At 40.6% G+C, this 11,460-nt stretch overlaps 1 protein-coding gene across 2 annotated transcripts in view; it reads right to left on the bottom strand.

The window, feature by feature from the left end:
• Nucleotides 1–10,897, bottom strand: part of LOC122563717 (transmembrane protein 35B-like) — a 62,053-nt gene extending 51,156 nt beyond the window's left edge. The window contains exon 1 of one of the 2 annotated variants that reach the window (XM_043717845.2): nucleotides 10,673–10,890. In XM_043717845.2, coding sequence (XP_043573780.2) covers nucleotides 10,673–10,780 — 108 coding nt within the window. In that variant the 5' untranslated portion in view covers nucleotides 10,781–10,890. Of the gene's footprint in view, nucleotides 1–10,672 lie in introns of both variants that reach the window. The other variant, XM_043717844.2, reaches the window with a different exon arrangement.
• Between the last annotated feature and the right edge of the window lie 563 nt (nucleotides 10,898–11,460).

An 11,460-nucleotide genomic window follows, 5' to 3' on the forward strand; every position in this document is an offset into this window, starting at 1 on the left:
CAGGGAGATCTAGCCATTTGGATACAGAACTGGCTCAAAAGTAGAAGACTGAGAGTAGTGGTGGAGGGTTGTTTTTCAGACTGGAGGCCTGTGACCAGTGGAGTGCCACAAGGATCGGTGCTGGGTCCACTACTTTTCATAATTTATATAAATAATTTGGATGTGGGCATAAGAAGTATTGTTAGTAAGTTTGCAGGTGACACCAAAATTGGAAGTGTAGTGGACAGCGAAGACGGTTATCACAGATTACAAAGGGATCTTGATTAGATGGGTCAATGGACTGGGGGGTGGCAATTTAGGTAAATGTGAAGTCCTGCATTTTTGGAAAGCATATCTTAGCAGGACCTATACACTTAATGGTAAGGTCCTCGGGACTGCTGAAGAACAAAGACACCATCGAATGCAGGTTCATGGCTCCTTGAAAGTGGGGTCGCAGGTAAATAATATAGTGAAAAAGCTGTTTGGTATGCTTTCTTTTATCAATCAGAGTATTGAGTACAGGAGTTGGGAGGTCATGTTGTGGCTGTACAGGACATTGGTTAGGCCACTGTTGAAATATTGCATGCAATTCTGGTCTCCTTCCTATCGGAAAGATGTTGTGAAACTTGAAAGGGTTCAGAAAAGACTTACAAGGATATTGCCAGGGTTGGAGAATTTGAGCTACAGGGAGAGATTGAATATGTTAGGGCTGTTTTCCTTGGAATGTCAGAGGCTGAGAGATGACCTTATAGAGGTTTATAAAATCATGAGGGGCATGGATAGGATAAATAGACAAAGTCTTTTCCCTGGGGTGGGGAGTCCAGAACTAGAAGGAATAGATTTAGGGTGTGAGGGAAAAGATATAAAAGAGACCTAAGAGGCAAGATTTTCACAGAGGATGGTACGTGTATGGAATGAGCTGCTAGATTAAGTAGTGGAGGCTGGTACAATTGCAACATTTAAAAGACATCTGGATGGGTATATGAATAGGAAGGGTTTGGAGGGATATGGGCCGGGTGCTGGCAGGTGGGACTAGATTGGGTTGGGATATCTGGTCGGCATGGATGGGTTAGACCAAAGGGTCTGTTTCTGTGCTGTACATCTCTATGACTCTAACTGATGCAATATACTGAACCAACCTAGATTGCTGTTAAGTCTTTAATCACTTAGATTGGGTTGCAGGTTTCGATTCATTATATGTAAATCCCAGAACTTCTTTCAAGTCACATTCCTGAGATAACATATATTTAGAATCAGCTCATTCACCCAGAATCCTTTTTAGTCTAGTACCATAATACACTTAAAGTAAGTAAATTAATTACAAAGACTAAAAAGAAATAGTTACAGATAGTTTTCTATAACATGATGATTGCGTTCTTGTATGACTCTGTGTTATAGAAAAATCGTGTTTTATAACCGGGGCTTAAAGTGTTGACAATGTAATCACGTTACAACCAACACCTGTTTTAAAAGTTCGCGCTTTAGAAACAATTTCCCCAATTCGTCAATCGCGATACAGCGAATTCACGTTAACGGAACGCGCATTAACACAGAACGACATGCATTTAAAATTTCTCAAAGTAATAGATTTGTAATAGCAGTAATGCTATACTGAGAGAACTTCAGAAAAAAAATAACTTTTTGACACTTTAAAGATCTGATCTTTGCATCAGGTGTCTGTTGATTGCAGTCCAAGCAAAGGAAAAAGAGCAAAGCTGTATTATCGTGTCAAACATACCCAGAAAGATGCCTGAAAGCTGAGGCCTCGATGAGACTCACTCACAACTTGTGCCCAAGCTCTCAATGCCACAGCCCATTGTGAGACACGGTGAATGAGCACTTACACAGCTGTATTACGAAGGAATTGCAGCCACAGATGTTGATTGTCCTTTCACAATCCAAGGGCAGTTTTGCAGAAGTTCAGAACCTTAGACAGGATTAAATCTGCCCAGAATGCCCCAGAGACCATCACACCACAATAAAGTTTGTTCAAGTGAAAATTTATCTGGAAGTTTTTAAACAATGTACTGAATATTGCTGCAAAAATACACTCTTTGTCAATGCTTTTTGTCTTGGATTCATCAAGATATTTTGCAAGAACATAAATTCAAGAGGAAATCCAACTTTTTTTTTTCTTTTTCTCTTTTTTTTTAAAACTTACCCCCACACTACCGCCTAACTGCAGTAGTGCTTATATTTTCCAATAAATTCCAAACCCAGCACCTTAACGACATGGCCGCAACAGCAGTACCTGAAATCCAACATTAATACATAATGGAGGGGGTGGAGAAGGCTGATTGGTAGGCAAGTGAGTTCTTGGGTGTACTGGAAGCTTTAAGTATTAATGCATAGGGTCCTGATCTTTGCAAACAGAAAGAACATGTACACGCACTCCACGTGTTTCAAATCAACAAAATAATGAACGCCATTCAATGGTTCATGAGGGAAATGCCCTGACTAATCAGAGATAACCTGCCTGGTTTAAAAATTTAAACAAAGTCTGTCTGTTAATTGTCAATCAGCATTACTGGATGAATTGGCCATGGCAACACTTTTACCAAACAGATTTCATCTCCCCTCATGTAATATAAGTGTTGATTTCCCCCTTGAATTTGTTCTTGCAAAATGTCCTAATGGACACAAGATTAAAAGCCTCAACAAAAGTGTCTTTTTTCAGCAGTACTCAAATTCTGCACCATAAATATATCGAGAACAGGTAATCAATTCACAGAACGCATTTACGTCAAAGAAGTTCCTTCTCCCACTCCAACTCAGCAATAAATAACGCCCTAAAGTCTCCTTGATCCAGAGCCAACCAACTCTGTCAATCTCTCAGAAATGAAGTTCAAAAGCAAAATGTAATCAATAGTCACATCTCAGTTAAATGAACAGCTGCCAAGACCTCGGTCAGCACTCTTTGGTTAGAACTGCTGACAAAGAGAGCTATGAACAGACAAACCCTGAGCCCATCATGAGAGGCTTATACCCTCGTTGATCATTAATCGAGACTCAAGCTCTAAATTATGCCATCTGAATATATTAGTGGATCAATGCTTAGCGTGTTCAGATAAAAGATTGCCTTCTCTTTCAATGAAGAAAGAAATTTCATTCAACTAAGGTAAATATTTGAACAACAGACAACATATTTTTGAGGCCCTAGGCTTTTATAAACAACTCTCAGTACAGGGGCTGCTTCCATCACACTTGAATGCGTCTACATTTAAGTCTCACATGCAGAAATCGTGGCTCGTGAATGATTAGGCGTTTTCTTCATATGTCCGCAAACACCAGAATGAGGAGGCTATTTCAGAATTAGCAACCCAAATTATGATTAAGGCAAGGTGAACTACACAATATTTTTTAATAAAAAGGAAAATTCTGAACTGTAAGTAGCTTTAATAGGTAAAATATTCACCAAAGCTGGTTTTATACACTTTAAATGTATTTTGAATGAAACAACCTTTAGCAGCTATTTCACACAATGGGGAAAGCAGCACAAGAGCAAGCTCATGTCCCCAGATAATGTTGCTCATTGCTGATGCAATTGCATTTGTTCACTTGCAATACAGTGAGAGATATAATTGCAAACAGACTCAAAAATATGAACTGCTGTTCAAACAGGAGTCATATTCGCTTTTCGAGAGATAACTAAATTAAAAGGCTTTCCAGCTCTTGCAGGCTCACTGTCTCCATCTTTCTAGCAACAAAAGAATTCATTATTGAAAATGTACTGACAACGCACTGCACACTATACACAGATGGTGGAACTGTCATGGAAAATATCACAACTGATACAATATACTTGTCTGCTTACAGAATTTACAACCTCCAATGACTGAGTCCTGGAGAGACCCAATGTTGTGGGAGTCTTTTCATGTAGGGTCAAATGTTACCTTCTTGTTTAAGAAAAAATAACCTTTAATAAACTAAAAATAATCTTAATAAACTAAAAATAACCTTTAATAAACTAACAATAACCTTAATAAACTAACAATAACCTTTATAAACTAAAAATAACCTTTATAAACTAAAAATAACCTTTTATAAACTAAAAATAACCTTTAATAAACTAAAAATAACCTTAATAAACTAAGAATAACCTTTAATAAACTAAATACAGATTAAAATTGTGCCTCTGTCTCAAGGCTGCTGGGAGAAACACTCCTAATAGCCATGTGATTTTGCATCACTTCCCAATGATATAAATATTAACATTAATCGTTTACATCACATGAAATAGATTCGAATCACTACCCATTAATCTATGTTGAATTCAAAAACCTGGTGGCTGGGCCAGATGAACCTCCTACTCAATAAATAGATGAGAAAGTTTGGGATGGACTAATGACAAAGATTTACAAGGATGTTGCCAGGGTTGGAGGATTTGAGCTATAGGGAGAGGTTGAATAGGCTGGGACTGATGTCCCTGGTGCTTTGGAAACTGAGGGGTGATCTTATAGAGGTTTATAAAATCATGAAAGGATAACTAGACAAAGTCTTTCCCCTGGGGTGGGGAGTCCAGAACTAGAGGGCATAGGTTGAGGGTGAGTGAGGAAAGATATAAAAGGGACCTAAAGGGCAACGTTTTTACAGAGAGTGATATGTGTATAGAATGAGCTGCCTGAGGAAGTGGTGGAGGCTAGTACAATTGCAACATTTAAAAGGCACCTAGATGGGTATATGAATAGGAAGGGTTTGGAGGGATATGGGCCGGGTGCTGGCAGGTGGGACTAGTTTGGGTTGGGATATCTGGTCAGCATGTAAAAGTTGGACCAAATGGTCTGTTTCTGTGCTGTACATCTCTTTGACTCTAAGACAAAGAGCAAATACATGGACAAGAGGAGAACACATTGCTGCTTATATATGAAACAGCAAAGAGCCACCACTTAGTACTGAAAAAAAAGAAAGTAAAGCAAAGAAAACCTTCAAACAGATGGACTAATATCTCCTTCAGGATGTGCACAGCAGTGAATACCTAAGAAATAAAAAGAAACCTGTTGCAAAATCAATAGATCTCACAGGCTACCTGCCTTCCTTCTTTTCCAGTGGAAATCACAACCAATCGGGTTTTAAGTTTATATTAAGGGAAATAAATAAGACCTGGTGACATAACCAAGGAACGAAGGCCACGTCAGAGTTTATTTTGGCCAAACATTTATTCGATTGTTAATGATTGCGGAAAACATGTCTCAGCACTATACTCAGTAGTAATAATGACTGCAGTTCAGACACATTTTATAAAAGCAAGGCTAATATAAAAACTTTGAGGCCAGATGTCAATAAACATGCTTAGGTTCAAAGGGCCTAAAGGCTCTTGATCATGTGGTTACAATCACATTGGACAGATATGCAGAAACCATGAACCTGTAAAATTGGGTTATGCTCACTTTGATATTTAAACCTCTGGCAAATATGTCAACTTAAGTGCACAGGTACAGCTCAACTGAATTGCATGGGAAGCTGAAAGCATGAGAAAGAATAAGTGGCCCAGAAGCTGCTCACCAGCTGAGCAGTGTCTGCTGAGACCAGTTACTGAAAGTGGAGCTTTAATTTATGATGGGCCAGCATCAGAAACAACATGGGAACCCGCAGCAAAGGACAGCAAATCTTTGGTAGAAAACCAGATAAGATATCCTGATATTTAAAAAGGCATAAAAAGTAGCCTTTAAGAAATGTGGAATCCGTTGGGCAGGAGTTAACCTCTGGATACTGCATTGTGGAAATAAATATATGTATGGGCAGGCCATTACATGAATTCTACAAAATGCAACATCCAATGAGAAACTCTCCAGAAGGTGATTCTAATAAGTCAAGAATAAAGAAGCGATGCAATATTAGGAAATTTAAGAGCAGAAAACATAAGAATTGAGCGAAAAGTTCCTCCATATCGAAAACTCACAAAAATGCAAATAAGCTTTTCAAAATCTAAGGTAATGTCAATTACCCTGTAAGCTCCTGTAATATGAATTTATTAAACCAAATGACCAAATATAGACTCAATGTAAACACACAGGGAAATTCAGCTGGATAATAGCCCAAGTTGAGCAGTTCTCACAGAGCCAGTTATAAGACCCTGCTTACATTGCAGATTGCTGCAGTTCAGATTCGAGCACACATGCTTCCCAAATTGTCAGTCGTAAACCCACTGAGTTTTTGGGATCACAAGCTCAGAGACTGCCATGAAGCTCAGACTGAATATTGTAGGGGAATGGGTCTGGGTGGGTTGCTCTTCGGAGAGTCAGTGTGGACTTGTTGGGCCAAAGGGCCTGTTTCCACACTAAGTAATATAAACATCTAGACAGCTGCAAACTTCTTTAATCCTCACATCTTTTTCAAATATGACTATGAAATAAATGCACTCCATCCTGCACTTGAGAGCTTAACCCCCTCTCTGCCAACCGTTCAAGAACTAACTCTTGACCCGCCCCCCTCAAGAGTTTAAACACACACTTCCGCAAACACAAAGTTACACAAAGGCACATCAGGGAAAGGGTTAGGAAGCACCGTTGTAGGATACTAACCTGATCTATCCAAGGTGCCCTCTCAATTTGATATTTCAAGTGACTGGTCTTCCTGATGTAGGCTTGTATTAATTGGAACCATGGCCAGGTGGATCTCATTGGCCCAGCCCCAATCAAGGATCTCATAGTCAATCAGGGAGAGCTGGCTCACAAACATAAACAGGAGATTTGAGGTTTGTCCTCATTTCCCTGAAAACTGGTTAAATGGTGGGGTTTGGGGCCTGGCTTTGCTGCCCCTCCCCGCTGTAAGTTACTGTTTCTCTGTATACGGCTGTTAATGTTAATTGTTTACTTGTAAACTGTATTGTTTAATAAAACTGTTTAAAAAAACACAGAAAATTCAGAGTCTCCTCAGCCTAGAGACTGGCTTGGAACTGGCTGGTCAGAAGCAGAGTACAGGGCACATATAAACAAAGGGTGATTTGGGACACCAGCCTCTGTGCAGTTATTTCAAGAATGATAAGCCAGACAGTCATAGAGATGTACTGAAGACCATCATTTTTTCCCCCATATTTGGAATGTCCACAAACTGATCAGATAAAGAAACAATTGTTCATTTTCTGTTGTAGATCCACTTTCCCTTTTTGTAACTATAAAATTTCTTCTTATGGATTTTGATGTCCCTTGCAAGTTTCATTTCATAATCCCTTTTTGTATTTCTTCTAAGCTGACTTGTGGCCCTTTTCAGGTCTATCTTGGGGATGTCAGTGACCTTTGTGGCACATTAGAAATAGGGAAAATGGTAGAGTGGAATTATCAACTCTGGTGGTAAATAGGGCTCAATAATCCTTTGGGTATAATATATGGATAAAACAGTGATGCTCACTGTTGGGCTGGCACTAAGTCAACAATAGCTGTAATTTATATAGTGCCTTTAACACAAGAAGTCCAAAGAAACTTACCTTTGTTGAGTAATAAAGGTAAAATTTGAACAGTTTTACCAAAACCTTAGTCATGGGAATGGATTTTAAAGATGGTGGTAAAAGGAGAAAGAGGGATTTATGAATTTCAGATTACTGAGCCTGGACAGGAATTATGAAGCACAAAAAGGTTTTGGAGGAGTACACAGACTGAAATTATTCAAACAGTATCTGGGAGATGTGGGAGGGGCAGAGGAATGATGAGGTCATTTTGGGTGGCAAATACTCAGACAATAATTCCTTGTGTTCATGTGGTGCCTTTACCTTAGCAAAATACACCAAGACACTTAACCATATCAAATCTGAAATCAATTCAAAAACGTACATATTCAAAAACTCTCAAAGACTTTTGACAAATCCGTGCATTAATGAGAAATATAGCAAAAGCTGAAGGAACCACATCTTTAATATGGCAAGGCACTTTACATCTGTACAGCCCACAACTCTGCTTAACCATTTCTTGCCCAGATTTCTGTTTTATGCTCTGCTCTTGCCAAGAATTCCAATTCTGTGGATAGACAGCTAATGGTGAATTTAATCACATCTGGAAATGGGAAAGATCTCTGACATATGGTCTAGACCACAAATAAATCCCATTGTGCTCAAAGTGTGTAAGTCTACTTAACTTCCCATGTAAAAGTGACGGGTGGAATTTAAGCAGCAGTTCCAAGTCAAATTCAGCTAATTACATCTTACTGGCGAAGCACATACTCTTTCTATTAAAAAAAAATGAACAGAACACAGTGAACAAGGAATTTATGCATACTCTTACAATGTCAGTCCATCTGTACTTTATCTACTAGCTAATGGTTCCACTCAACCTTTCCTCTTCTGGTTTTGTTGAAGCATTGCTAATTTAATAACCTTAAATTCCATTTCATTGGCTGAAACCATCATTGGGTTAGCAAAGCCATAACAATAACATGAACACAGCTGTAGGAGCAAAGTATGGCTTTTTGAAAAGAACATACAGGTGTTCCCACAGGTAGGGAAATGTTTATACGCGGGGTCAGTTCCAGAACCAGGCTCTGCTGTTTCACTGCTGCTATCAGAGATGTTTCAGTCACATGGTCGCACCAGAACAAACACTCTCTTGCTCTGGTACAGATATGCAAGAGTAGTCGATGTGTTGTCGTCTCAAATTTTCCATGTTTTCATGTGAAACGTTTTTGCACATTGTTCTATCCTAGGATGGCATTGGCTTTGCTTATCTCTGTCAGAATGTCAGGTGGGATGCTTGATTTGCCACTTGCTCTTTTACGCCAATAAGTTTCTATACCTTATTGGTACCCAATGACCTTGCTGAGTTTATAGACATCCAATGAAAACAGGATTTAATTCATCTGCTTCTGCTACACAATCAAATTGCCACTGGCACTCATTTCTGTATGCACATGATAACTGGGCACAAAGGTACAAAATGATTACTGCCCAAAAGGAGCCAACATCCTCATATCCAAAGGGTAAATCTGGAATCTGCTTTGTGTCTGTGCTGAGGCAAGCCTGTGCAATGTCAAACTGAGGGCATGGTAAGCTGATGTGACAGATGAGGCTGTCAATTCAGAGACGGATATGCACTGTAGCATGGACACCTGCTCCAATGTATACAATAACTCCAGCCTTATGGTCAGCATGAAGAAAACTGAAACAACGCATCAACCTGTTCCAAGATAGCTATAACTCCAGACTATGACCAGAATCTATCAGCAGTGGTTAAGTTAACACCTCAGCAGCAGACCAGCTCAACTTGTCCAAATCAAAAAGACACGTGCAGGAATTGCTAATTTCGGAAAACTTTGAACATCAGTCTGGGAATGAAGAGGATTAAGTCTGCCTACCAAACAAAGCCTTCAAAGCAATAGCGTTCTCCATTCTGCTCTAATTGGACTGTGTCTACCAACATCGACCACTGTTACTTGAGCTACCTTCAGAAATTTTTAAAGGTCACGCGGTCTCACAAGACACTGAGGTGCTCACTTGAGCTGGTATCCAAAGCATCGATACCACAATCATGCAGTCAGAATTAAGTTGGGCTGGTCACCTAGCCAGAATGCCTGACATTCTCCAGTCTGGGCTGCAGTTTCATGGCAGTCAGAGGAAGATCATTCCGAAGACTTCATTTGGGGATTTTGGATACTGACCCCCCCAAGCCAGACAAGAAGCTCCTCAAGGATCACTGGACCTCATGCAACCAAAATAAGTAAAAATGGTGGCCACCTCCTTTGAAACTAAGCACGGTTCAGAGACAGGATAGGAAAAGGGTAATGGTTCACTGCACAAAAATCTGCTGTGAAAATTCCAGATCCTGACGATGAAATAGTGCAATCCTATTTACACTCTTGTGCCAAGTTGGGGCTTTATATTTTGGACCTTTCTCTTGCACTCTTCTTCAGTTTTAAGACCTTGTCCATGAGACCCACTTCTTTGTTTGTTAAATCCTGCCCAATATTTTTTTCCTATCATTCACATTTCCATACTAGTTGGCCTGGTAAATGCTTCCCCTTTTCTGTAGGTCACCTGCCCAATCATCACCTCACTTCCATCACTAAAAAATTGTTTAACCCTCTACAGTTGCCAATCTCCCACCTTCCTCTTCTCTTGAGGTTATTGAGTAGGATATTCCCTCCCAAATCTGTATTTACCTTAACTGCAATTAAAAGCCCGAACTGCTCCAATCTCCAAATGCGTCTCCTCTTTTAGTACAACATCATTTGAGCCCCTTTACAAGTTTGCTACAAGAACTTGAGAAACGTGAAAGCAACTTCAGTGACACCGGCTGGGCTGGTGGGGTTCATTCACATTGAATCACACCTTTCAGGGCTGCATTTTTAAAAATGACTTCTCATTCATGACAGAGCACGTCAAATGCCTGTTGCTTTAGGCCACATGTCAAAGTTTGGGTCTACTCGGTAGACAGGGTGCGGACCGAAAGAACGCGCAAATTCAGAACTGCAACGCATCTGGAAATATTAGAGTGGGAGCAAAAGTGCGTTTGGAGCGCAGTGGTTTTAAAATGTTAACACAAGCCTCGTCCTTTTTAATTCCTCGTGCCTGCTCTGGGTAGCAGATACTGATTTGGAAATGCGTGCCCACATGGGTGCGTGTTAAAGCAGCTAGATCTTCCCAAAATGTAGCAGCTCTTCCCCCTCCCCAGCCAGCAGCCCCTGGTATAACTTAGCACCAATGTGGATGGCTGTATCTGGTGTCTCCGGGCTGCAGGCAGCCTCCGGCGCTGATCCTGCTCATACCCACCGCCTCCGCATGCAACTCCGGGGAGATCCGATCCGTCAGCTTGATGGCTCCCGTCAGCATGAAGAACAGCCCCAACAAGACGCGAATAACCACGAACACAAGCGCCATGCTCGCCGGTTCACCCGAATTAAACTGGCAGCAAGGGCGCAACTGGCTTCTTAAAGGGACACACACACTCCTCTTCGGCAACCAAACACTGGCTCAGTGCCAACCACTCGTCTCACTTTCTTATGTTCATTTCAAAAAAGTGTACTTTACCCGTTTAAAACAAAAATGCCTTTGTATGCACGCATGGTCACTAAAGCAGTCTGTTTCTGTACAGGAGCCTATGAAGAAACTAAGATTGGAATAAAAACAGAAATAACTGCTGGAAACCAGAAACAAGAATTACTGGAAAGGCTCAGCAGGTCTGGCAACTTCAGTGAACAGAAATCAAAGTTAACATTTCGGGTTCAGTCGCCCTTCCTCAGAATAAACTCTCTAAACAAACATTGGAGTTTGACTCTATTGGGCAACTACAAACCGCAGGCATTTCTTACATATGCAAGAATATATTTACATGTGTTTGAGGCACGAGGAGCGTCCGAAAACTGAGTGGGTCCCCAAATAACTTGGGCAGACAGACCTCAAGACAGTGGCTGCTTGCCAAAGCCCCTTGGTGGCAGCTGCCCCAGGCTTCAGTGCGTCCCCCAGCACGTACTCCTGGACCTTGGAATGTGCCAAACTGCAACTCATTTAACTCCTTGCTCTGGAAATCCAAGAAGTTTCCGGCAGACCAAAGAGCATCT

This window comes from Chiloscyllium plagiosum, unplaced genomic scaffold (genome assembly GCF_037043375.1).
Source record: "Chiloscyllium plagiosum isolate Xiang-an unplaced genomic scaffold, Cpla_swu_hap1 HiC_scaffold_30, whole genome shotgun sequence".
Taxonomy (NCBI): Eukaryota; Metazoa; Chordata; class Chondrichthyes; order Orectolobiformes; family Hemiscylliidae; genus Chiloscyllium; species Chiloscyllium plagiosum.